The following is a 10,788-nucleotide window of genomic DNA, read 5'->3' as shown; positions in this document are numbered from 1 at the left end:
TTTTTTTTTTGGATATTTGAGGTTCATATGGGACAGTTTATGCACACATTGATTACATCTTCAAAGAAGGAGCTCTGTCTTCCATAAGGTTGAGTCGATGTTATATGGTTCTTACACTCTAACAACCCTACAAAAGCTTCACTTTCCTCCCGCTTATCCCGGCAACGATACAAGGCTAGGGGTTGCTCCAGGATTTCAAGTTTACTTTTTAAATATATTTTAATTATATCAGCCTCCATTACAATCGGGCATTTGGTCTAGTGGTATGATTCTCGCTTTGGGTGCGAGAGGTCCCGAGTTCGATTCTCGGAATGCCCCTTTTAAGGCTCATTTGCTTTTTCTTTCTATTAAATAATTTTTTTGGTCTCTTTGTTAGACATGTATCATCAGATATCATCGGGCATTTGGTCTAGTGGTATGATTCTCGCTTTGGGTGCGAGAGGTCCCGAGTTCGATTCTCGGAATGCCCCTTTCCTTTTGTATTTTTCGGATTGCTTCTTGGATTTTTTGTTCGCGCATCACTAAGGGTAATATCGTAATTGAGTCAATTCAGTTTAATACTTAAACTTAATATATAGTTTAGAAATTTACAAGAAACTACGCCAAGAAATTACCAAATTTACCGTATAAGCCCCAAAACGTTACCCCCTAACCATCGTCTGAGTTGCAGCGGAGTTGAAGGTGCGGGTCTGCCTAGACAGATCCGGGAACTAGGTTTGCTAAAACAGTGAAGACGATTCAGAGGAATCGAACTCGAAAGCAATTTGAAAGACAAATCAAACACAATCCAACTCAGCACAATCCAGAGGTAGTAGTGTTTTGTATACACTATACACAATGATCATTGCACTGACTTGCCGGTAATGGAGAATTTCGCTAGCTGTCGCCAGAGAGGAAAGTCGTGAGAGCTCTATTTCGACCGGAGGATTATCCCGACTAGGGCATCGAGTGTCTCCCTAACGTTGATTTTGAAAACAGGGGTTGTACAAGTAAACAATATAATTAGAGGGAGTAGAAGTTATAAATTCAACAACTTCTAAGTTATATCTACAAATTACTATGTTGCCCTCAATTATAGTCATTAGATTTTTTTTTTTTTTTTTAACAAATAGACTGAAATAGTCACTATTCATTAGATTGATCGGCGCCATGTGTAAAAAAGGAGTCATGCAGACGATATCCGCCAAGCGTGAACAAAAATCTTTTGAATCTGGAAATGATTGAAATCTATTTGAAGAAATAGAAGCAAAATATTTGCATTTTTTTAAACTTTTGAAGTCTTTATGATTTATGGAGATTTATGAATTTAATCAAGCTTTGGCAGGAAAACCTATGGTGTAATATCTTTAATATTGGTTCCAACCTCTCTTCTCTTGGATGATGATGGGTGATTTCAACACCCTCATGCACTCTTCTGAGAAACATGGTGGAGCCCCTATCACAGAGCAAATGATTACTCCTATGGTTCAATGCATGTCTACTGTAGGTGTCTCTGACCTATCAAATTCAAGTGCATTATTTATTTGGTGAAATAACTCCATTAGTGAAAATACAAAGACAACTAAACTATAAAGAGTAATGGTTGATGCTTAATGGCTTGAGACCTACCCGTCTTCCCATGCACACTTTCACCCCCCCCCTAGTGTACCAGACCCTCTACCCCTATGGTTGTAACTCTATGTAATAACTCCAACATCGTAGAGGTCACCAATTTAACTTTTTCCATTGGGCGGACCATGATGATTTTCTTTGAGTTACTAAGTTTTGTTTAGAAGCAAACGTCTACACGAGAGGCAATCTAGATTCTTATTAATAAGCTGGAAAAGCAAAGAAAATTTTCAAAGGTTGGCACAAAAGGCAGTTTCACAAACTTGATCATCAAATTTCCTTCCTGCAACGTGAGTCTGTTTGGATTGATTTAAACTGGGTAATCAACAATGACACACTTTTTTTTTTTTTTTTTTTTGTAGAAGTAGGTCTATATATTCACGCGCGACCCACGCAAGACATCAAGATTACATAAATCCAGAAACCCAGGATCCAAAAGAAGCCAAAGAGTCCACGCAACGGACACAGCTTTACCCGCGAGGAAGTCAGCCACAGCATTACACTCCCTTTTAACAATGACACACTCGCAACCAAAGAAAGACAAAAAACTGGTCAACTACATCAACTAATCCAAGTCCATGATTTTGAAATAAAGCAGAGAGCAAAAGTTCTGAAATAGAGCAGAGAGAAAAAGTCAAGTGGTTAACGGAAAGAGATGATAATACCTCATACTTCCACAAATGTGTTAAAAACCATCGTGAGAAAAATAGAACCTCCTCCATCATGAGCAAAAATGGAGTCTGACTCACTCACTGATGAAGATGACGTAAGGAATGAAATCGTCTTATTTTTTGAAGAATAGGGAATGGGAACCCCTCTAATTGAATGCAACAGTCTTCGTGTAAAGGTTGAACATAAACTTGCTCCTAAAGAAATTATCTCTCTCACTTGACCTTTCAGAAGAAACTAAAAAGATTGTATTTTCAGCAAACTACCTTAGTTCACCAAAAGGATTTGGTGCATACTTTTTTAAAAAAACATGGCTTATTGTGGGTGATATGATCTATGTGCGGCAATCTTGGATTTTTTCAAAAGACCATTGTTATCAATTCAAAACACTTCTTGCATGGTGCTCAATCACTTAGGCTTTCAGTGAACAAGGGTCCTCGTCAGGGTTGCCCCCTCTCCCCAATTCCCTTCAATTTAGTTTTACAAGTTCTCACAAAAAACATTATGGAAGCGTTTTGCCTAGTGCATTTCAACTCCATCAATTTTGCACCAAACCTGACATCTCTTCCATATGTTTTGCCGACGACCAATTTATTTGTGGGAAGGCAACACCCCATAATGCATAATCTCTGAATATATAGTGCTTCTTGAATTTTCTGAAAAGTCTGGATTACGTGTCAAAAAGAATAAGTTAGTTCTCCTTCTGTATAATACCTAGGTCATATTCAAGATATCTTCAGCAATACTTTGGGATTTTCTATTGGTTTTTTCCGACTAGATATTTGGGTGTGCCTATTACTACTAGGCGTCCCGCTCCTTTTGACTTTACAATTTTAATATCAAAGGTGGCGGGATGACTCTCATCATGAAAATCAAAGGTGTTATCATATGCAGGAAGATTAGCTTTAATTAGATATGTTGTTTATGGAATGAGTTAGTGGATGCAATGCTTTGCAATCCCAATGTGAGTTAGAGATCGCCTAGAAAGGGCAATTTCTAGATTTCTATGGTGGGCTCTAACGATCAAGGCTCTTTAAAAGTCTCATGGAAGAAAGTATGTCACCCAATTGAGAGGGTGGTCTAGGGTTTCGCTGCATTTAAGTTTAGAACTGATGCGCCCAAAATCTGCTCAGCTCTTAGATCACTAAAGAATGACCTGTAAAATAATTGTCAGATGTGGTCCGACCGTGGGGGTCGGGAGTCCACCTCCGAAGGCTAAGTTAGTTGATGAACTAATCACAAAGGCTTTGCTTGAGCACAGAGCAGAAGTACGAATACGAATATTGGGAATACGATTCAATTGGCAGATGGTGCCAAGAACCAAACTTCTTTGATGAAACAATTATGGCTTCTACGTTTAAGGAAAAATACTTGTTAGAGCAACTACTTTTAGCAACATTATCTTCAACATCACACCATTTGGTCTCTTCCACAACCTTCAAAGTGCTCAACTTCTCTTTCTATCATACTCAAGACTCGATCCACAACTTGCAAATGTATTCAATACTTGATTTTTGACAAAAATGAAGTATCCAATTGGTATGGGCCATCATAGACATCCTTGATGACTTTGATGAGCTTCGGAGAAGTTTCGTAAGTTGCGAGTTTCGTCATGAAATAAGGGAGACTAATCAATGCGTTGATTAATTGGCGACGTTTTTTCAGGCTATAACTTTACCCTTATTTAATATAAGTTGTCCCTCCTCTCCCAAAAAAAATAGAGTTGCATTTTTTTTGAGGAACAATATTATTTGCATTTCTTATTGGTTCTTGTTTGAAGAAATCACCCATTTCAATTGATTTCTTTTTCACGGAAAACCGCATTGAATTAACAAATCCGGTCAAACCGGAGTCTAGAAAGTCCGGATTGAACCATTCTGAATCGGGATCGGCCGTGGCCCGTATTTGTTTGGGGTCGCATTTCGCGCTTCTGCTGCTGTGGAGGATTTTATTTGCGGCAGCCGCTAGCTGCCAGCCACGTGTGCAAATTTTAATCCAACGGCTGTGGATGAAAGTGTAGGAATATAAGTGTAAATAAAAATTTTTTATTTTACAAACTTTCAACTATTTTTTTGAAATTTACAAAAACAAGTCCTTGGTGTTCACCCGACTGATCTTCACTCCATTTAGGGCTTTTCGAGCTTTCTTCCTCTCTTCAAAAGGTTAAATGTATAGGCAAAACCTTTTGAGAAATTTCTTCATCTGCTACCCGTTTTCCTTAGCCCTTGGTCGTTAGTTTCCCGCTGCATCACTCTGCCCCATGTAGAACAGCAAATTCAACATTTTATTGCTCTCTAGACTAAGGTCAAGGGTTATCACAAAAAGAGAAAAAGATGGGTTTTTGGTTACCCTTATTTTCTTCCCTTTATGACTTGAGAACAAGGGTTTTTGATCATTCCTTTATTTCTTCCTCAAACAATTTGTGAGCTCCAACAGTTGATGTAAACCCATGAAGAAGCAAGCAAACAGAGAAGAGAGAAGGATCGGGTTACCTTTTCTGCGGAAGCATAGCTGTAAAGTTTTAGTTTTGAATCGAAATGCACACTACCTATATTCGAACGCTTCGCAGTTCGCACGGTGTATTTGATTTGCGAATTGATGGTACTGTCCTGGGACTTTAAACGCGTGAGTGTTCACGCGTTATCCATGGCTATGTTTCTGTCTCTGATGTCGCGCAAATTGAGTATTTCATCGTCTCTTATGATTCAATTTCGAAGTTATAGATCAAAGGCGGCACTGGATGCGCTGTTAAGAGCTGCTGAAGATAAAGTGCCCAACCTTGTGCTATATAACTACCCATCTTTCTCGGGAGCATATGGAGCTCTATTCGCTCGTCTCTACCATTCCCGTTTCAATTTACCTTGTCTCATCTTGCCCTTCTCCTCCGTCGAGCTTCTCAGGTTTGATAGAATCTTACTTCATCTTGCATCTTCATTTGTTAAGATTTACAAGTTTTTTTCTCATTATTTTACTAGTTTCTTTATTTTGATCTGCATCTTAGGGTTGAAGATTTGCATATTGAAAGCTTCCAGACATGTTATCTTCTCGACTTTGTTGGACCAAAGGGATTTGCAGTGGAGCTTTCACGATTCATGGACCGGTAACCTTACATCTTGCTTGTCTTCTTTTTTGTCTGTAATCACCTAGTTTGTTTTGATAAACTAATTACATTTGTAGATTCATGTAGAAAAAGAGTTATATTTGATGTTGTCTGTCTCGAAATGCAAGTTGACTTTGTAAGTTGGCTTATTTGAGTGAAGCTGGGTTTAATCAGGGTGATAGCTTTTGATCACCGAAAGTCTACACTAGCGAGGATCTCCCCAGCAGAAGATTATCCTACAAATTTAACATTTTATATTGATGTCGAGAAAAGTAGCGCAACCGCTGTCTATGATTACTTCTCTAAGAAATGCGAAGAACTGAAACCTGGAGATGTAAGAAGTGATTATTCTGGTTTCAGCCTTAATAAATCATTTTTTTAATTGTAGTATTAATATTAATTATGTGCACAAGGGCCTTGCTTTGTTTGGATCAGGAGTCTCCAAGTTTACTAAATGGTAAAGACAAAGATTGTCTAGCAATGGTCCTCAATTACATTGAAGATGGAGACCTTCGCAGATGGAGCCTACCTGACATCAAAGCATTTAATATTGGACTAGGTGAATTGCGCTCAAAGCTGAATTGCATCACCAATCCTTACATGTTTGATCAGGTTCATCATATTTATCATACATTTTCCCATAATTGTTCAAGGATTTTATTATATCCATTGTCTTTGACTTGCATTGGAATGAACCAAGTTAGGAGAAGAACATTCTTAATTGGAGGAAGAGGGTCTTTTCAGATCTAGGACTAGAATTGTGAGAAGGTTGTTTGCAGAAATCTTTTTGTGTTGTTGTATGTCCCTCCTCTTCAGTTCTCTCTAATTAATATGCTGTCTTTTTAAGGATCCACATAGCCAAACCCATTTAGTTGGGATAAGGCTACGTTGTTGTGATTCCTCTTTTTTTGATAATTGGTTTGTTCTTGCACAATGGCATGCTGTTGATAGGCAAACTTGTGCCATCAAATAAATGCACGGATTTGATAAAAAAAGAAATACATGCATGGAAATGGTTCTTTTTCCAATCATTATATATGCAGTCAAACTCAGTCTCAGTGGGAGGGTTTTGAAAAGGATTGATACTGGTTGCTTTTGTAAGAAAATTTTAATATTGTATATTTTGCTCGTTTGGGCAATTGGAAAAAAGTCTGAAAATGTATTGTTCTCATTGAACCTTCAAGCCAAACAAGGAACCACCAGTCCTGTCGAACTGGAAGTTGGACTATTGGTTAATTATCAAAAGAAAGACACAAGAAACATTGAGAGGTTTGCCCTACCTGGTCTCGTCTACTGTCCACATATTAGGGCTTTTAGTCCAAAAGAAAAGTGGACCCAAAATCCACTCATCTTGACAAATTTTGAGAAACAGAGGTCAAGAATCAGATTTTTTTTTTTTTTAGGTTTTAAATGTTATCTCTGTCTACAAACAACATAGCAGGTCCTTAACTATTTCACACAAAGGAAAAGTTTATACGATAGCGAACTGATCAGCAATGATGTATAGCACTAAATTTTGGGTAATGAAGAAGGAGCAAATAAACTAACTTAGCAGTCAAGGTTGCTCCATTGTGACCGAGTGTCACCAGTTCAAGTCTAGGAAGCAACCTCTTTGCCAAAAGCAGGGGTAAGCTTGCATACATTATTGACCCTCCCTAGACCCCACAAACAGGTTAGAGCTAAATTAGGAGTAGCCTTGGTACATGTTAAGTTGTGAGAAATTCATTTGAAGTGGGAATGACATGTGTTACAGCGACCTTGAGTGTTCCAGTATCGAGGGTTGGTTGAGATCGGTGGAGTTATAGGAGCCAGGGCTAGGTTGTACACCTAAAATGCATCTAGGAGAAGTGAGGGAAGACATGCATATCTTAGGTCTAGGGACAAGAATCCATGTAATCAGCCCAGTTTAGTTGAGATAAGCTGTGTCTGAGTTGCAACCATTGGTTTAACATTCAAGTTTTCATTATATTTCTCTTTTTACTTTTTTACCTTGTTCCCTTGATATCTGCTCTCTCTTTTTCTTTTCTGTTAATGCATTCAGTTCCATTATCCTTTCCTACAGATGTTATTATTTTTAAGGCTAAAAGAACGTTTGATGTGTATCTTCCATTTTTGTAAAACGGAGTAAATCACCTACTAATATGATGTGGTCCCATTGTTTGAAGTCCTACCTCCAATTAAACGGGTGAGATTAATTCCATTTCTCTGCCCGTGACACAATTTTAAGTTTTAATTATATCATGGATAAGTATATGAAATTTTTATTTTTTTTGGGGGTTGGGGTGGGGGAGGGGATGTGGTGTATTGAGGTTTAATGTGCCTTTATGAATAGTCATACTTTCTCTAAATTATTGTGCTTGTGCCTTTTTTACTAGTCCATGGTTGTGAAGGCACAATCCAAAATTGTTAGTTTTATCGTATATTTCTTATAAGTTCTAGAGAATATTTACATTCACCATTGATAAGAAAATAAATGCACCAACTGTACCATTGAGGCCGTTAACACATAACATTCTGAAATTTAGGTCCCATGATTGCAATTATTTTCTTTTCCACTGTCTCAGAATCTTATGTGGAAATTAGTTAATATGAAAAATGAAGTGCCACATTAATCTTAGCCTTAGTTTGTTTGTTGTGGTTTTCAATTCTGTGTTTTAGTACTTAGCATTATCCTGGTATTCAATTTCTGAAACAACTGGCTTCAACTGCTGATTATATGCAGTTACTGAAGATCAGTTCTACGGATTTAATTGCAAATGGAAATTCTTATATTTCTGCTCGCCAGAGTGATGCAAATAAGTTGCTGGATAAAGCTTTCAAGATTCGACTGGGGAAGGGATTCTATGGAGAGTGTCTGGTATTAATTGGTCACTCAATCTAACTGGCTGATTTCATTACTTATAAACTCTAGCATCTACTCTTTCAGTAAATGTGTTTTAAGGTGGTGGCTACTGAATCACTCAGTCATTTTAATACGTTTATTAATTGAATCATGAACTAATTCGCTGGTCTTGAGACCTTGACCCCTGGATCCATGAGAGTCAACTATGTTCACTTGGACCTCAAAAATTAAAATAAATAAATAAAAAACTATTAGTTCACTGTTTCAGATATGCTTCTAAATGGAAGTGGAAGAGCTCTGCTGTATTCATTGCTGCACCTTTTTTTGTCACTCTTGCTTCCTTTAGGGCTCATAAGTAAAGAACATACGAAAGTTAACCTCATTAGGTGTCATTCATACTGCATGTTTCATATTTTTCATTTTATTATCTTGGAAAAGTAAAATTGATCAGGCTTCATCCTCTTTTTCTTCTCGTTTTTAGGGAGTCAGAGCTGATGGAAATTCTAACTTAAGTGATGAGATTGGCAAGGAACTTAGTGTGAGGAGTGCAGCAGCTGGTTTAAGGTAATCTGTCTGAGGAATGTGTTGTTGGACTTGCAATGCATATATTTGATCTTATGAATCTCTATTTTATATATATATGAGTTTGCTTAAGAGGGAGAAAGATGACAGGGGGGGGACCCAAACTATCTTTGCAGCATATTGCTCAAATCTTCCTCAAGTTGGTGGGTAGATACCACACATATGCAACTCGAGCAAAAGGGGCCATAAGTTTAGAATGCCAACCTCATAACTCACCAAGATGTGAAGCATTAGCAAGTGATTTTTATGCTACCTATAATCTAGTTTTTCATGAAAGAGTTAAGCATGTTGAAATTGATTGCCGCATTGTAAAGAATGCAGTTGTGCAAAAGCTGATTCTATTCCAGTTGTCAACTTTGGCAATCAACTTGGCATTATGTTCTCTTAAGATGATTTTCCAAGTTGGACTATATATATATACTCCAGCTTGAGTGTATGTGTTAAGTTGTGTATTGTGGGCTTGTGGCTCTATTCCATGGATTTTCTATAGAACCTTGTAGTGTGAGAGAATATTAGTAGCTGGTGTATTTAGTAAGTTATTGTTTCTTCGGTTATTTAGTTATTAGCTATTTCCTTTGTAATTGTACTTATTCTCTTCCATTGTAATTGCTCTTGGATTCATCGTAATTGATATAGTAAAATCTACCAAGAGTTTTTTTTTTTTTTTTTTTTTTTTAAATGTTTGATTGGGGGGCTACCAAATTTTTTTTTTTTGCTGAAAATCTTCCAAGAGTTTTTTTATTGGAAGCGGCCACTTATTAGTTTGAAATAGAGAGCTAGTGGAAAATAGAAGCGGCCACTTTTTATTGGGCTCTAGCTTAGTTATCTCAGTCTGTGTTTCGCCTACTCATCCGTGATTCATAAAACTCTGATACTTCCAGAGTCACGAAAAGAAAATCAGCATGCATGTCTTCATTTTCAAATGGTTGTTAATGGCAGGCCAATAGGTGCTGTTGTCTACATGCAACGGAACAATCTTAAAATGTCCTTGAGAAGTATGGATACTGCTACTGATACCTCTGAAGTCGCGAAGGTATGTATTGAAGCTTGTGCATATATTTTTACTTTACATTGGTTGTATTTTGATCTGGAATTTCTTGCCATTGTTTTTTTTTCATCTTTATATGAAGGCGTATGGTGGAGGAGGGTCTAGAAATTCTAGCTCCTTTATAATAAGGATGGATGAATACAACCAATGGATTTCGGTGTAAGTAATCATGAATATGTCTGCTGTGAAACCATCCTTGAGAGGAGATGCTTGCATTTGATATAGCATCTGTTGATTTGATGAATACAAAGGGTTAGGTGAGATTTTCGGCCACAAACTGCTGCTTCAGTTTAAACTCTTGTGTCATTCTGATCCTGTCTTATTTCCAAACATGTGCTATGGACGCAAACGACACATCTCAAAAACATAGCCACTTTTCTAGTCCCAATGCTGTGGAATTTTTCTTTTTGTTTTGGTAGGTTGCTGTAGATATTCCCCAACATTAGTGCTATGGTACTTCACATGTCAAGAGCTCTTTTCTGCGTGTATAATGAGAAGAAAACCTGAACTTTTGCATTTTGTATTCTGTTCAAATTTGTTCAGGACATGTAACAAACCATACAGGGAGAGTGTATATCTCTTTTGCTTCGGATTTCACCTGATTATTATTTGGATATCTGCTTTAAAATATAACAAAAAAATTCTCTGTTTTTTTTTTTTTCATCTTCGTTTGATTTTGATAATTTGTTTGTAGGGTTTTTAGCTTATTTCACGGACTTCCACATCTGTATCTTTCAATTTTTTATTTTATTTTATGGAGATTAGGTTGCATACAATTGTTGTAATCTAAGGATGTGTTTGATAACAATCTTGGAGAATAGTTATGATGTTCTTTTGTTTGAAACAAAGAAATGGGTGATGGGAGTTTGTTAAAATGGTTTGTTCTTAAATAACAAACCGACAAAAAGTGGTCTGAAGAACAACTTTTATAGAGCAAAT

The 10,788-nt window shown here is 37.1% G+C and overlaps 1 protein-coding gene and 2 non-coding genes across 4 annotated transcripts; all 3 read left to right on the top strand.

Moving 5' to 3' along the window:
• The first annotated feature begins 246 nt into the window (after nt 1-246).
• Nucleotides 247-318, top strand: TRNAP-UGG (transfer RNA proline (anticodon UGG)). Its single transcript has one exon. It is a non-coding gene; the product is annotated as a tRNA-Pro (tRNA).
• An 80-nt stretch (nt 319-398) lies between these two features.
• TRNAP-UGG (transfer RNA proline (anticodon UGG)) lies at nt 399-470 on the top strand. Its single transcript has one exon. It is a non-coding gene; the product is annotated as a tRNA-Pro (tRNA).
• A 3,881-nt stretch (nt 471-4,351) lies between these two features.
• On the top strand, nt 4,352-10,476 carry LOC149020600 (heat shock protein). Of its 2 annotated transcripts, none has more exons than XM_089148793.1 (8): nt 4,352-5,177; nt 5,279-5,377; nt 5,552-5,711; nt 5,813-5,989; nt 8,100-8,234; nt 8,701-8,783; nt 9,741-9,834; nt 9,932-10,476. In XM_089148793.1, the coding sequence occupies exons 1-8, from the start codon at nt 4,876-4,878 to the stop codon at nt 10,010-10,012; spliced, it is 1,131 nt and encodes a 376-aa protein (XP_089004919.1). In that variant the 5' UTR covers nt 4,352-4,875; the 3' UTR covers nt 10,013-10,476. The 2 variants fall into 2 exon arrangements, with proteins under 2 accessions (XP_089004919.1, XP_089004920.1); XM_089148794.1 differs by having other exon boundaries at nt 5,091-5,177; nt 5,538-5,711.
• Nucleotides 10,477-10,788: the final 312 nt, after the last annotated feature.

The sequence above is a fragment of the Hakea prostrata genome, chromosome 3 (assembly GCF_041222555.1).
Source record: "Hakea prostrata isolate BN-2017 chromosome 3, UWA_Hpros_2, whole genome shotgun sequence".
In the NCBI taxonomy this organism is placed as follows: Eukaryota; Viridiplantae; Streptophyta; class Magnoliopsida; order Proteales; family Proteaceae; genus Hakea; species Hakea prostrata.
This window is presented reverse-complemented; position numbering and strand designations above follow the sequence as displayed.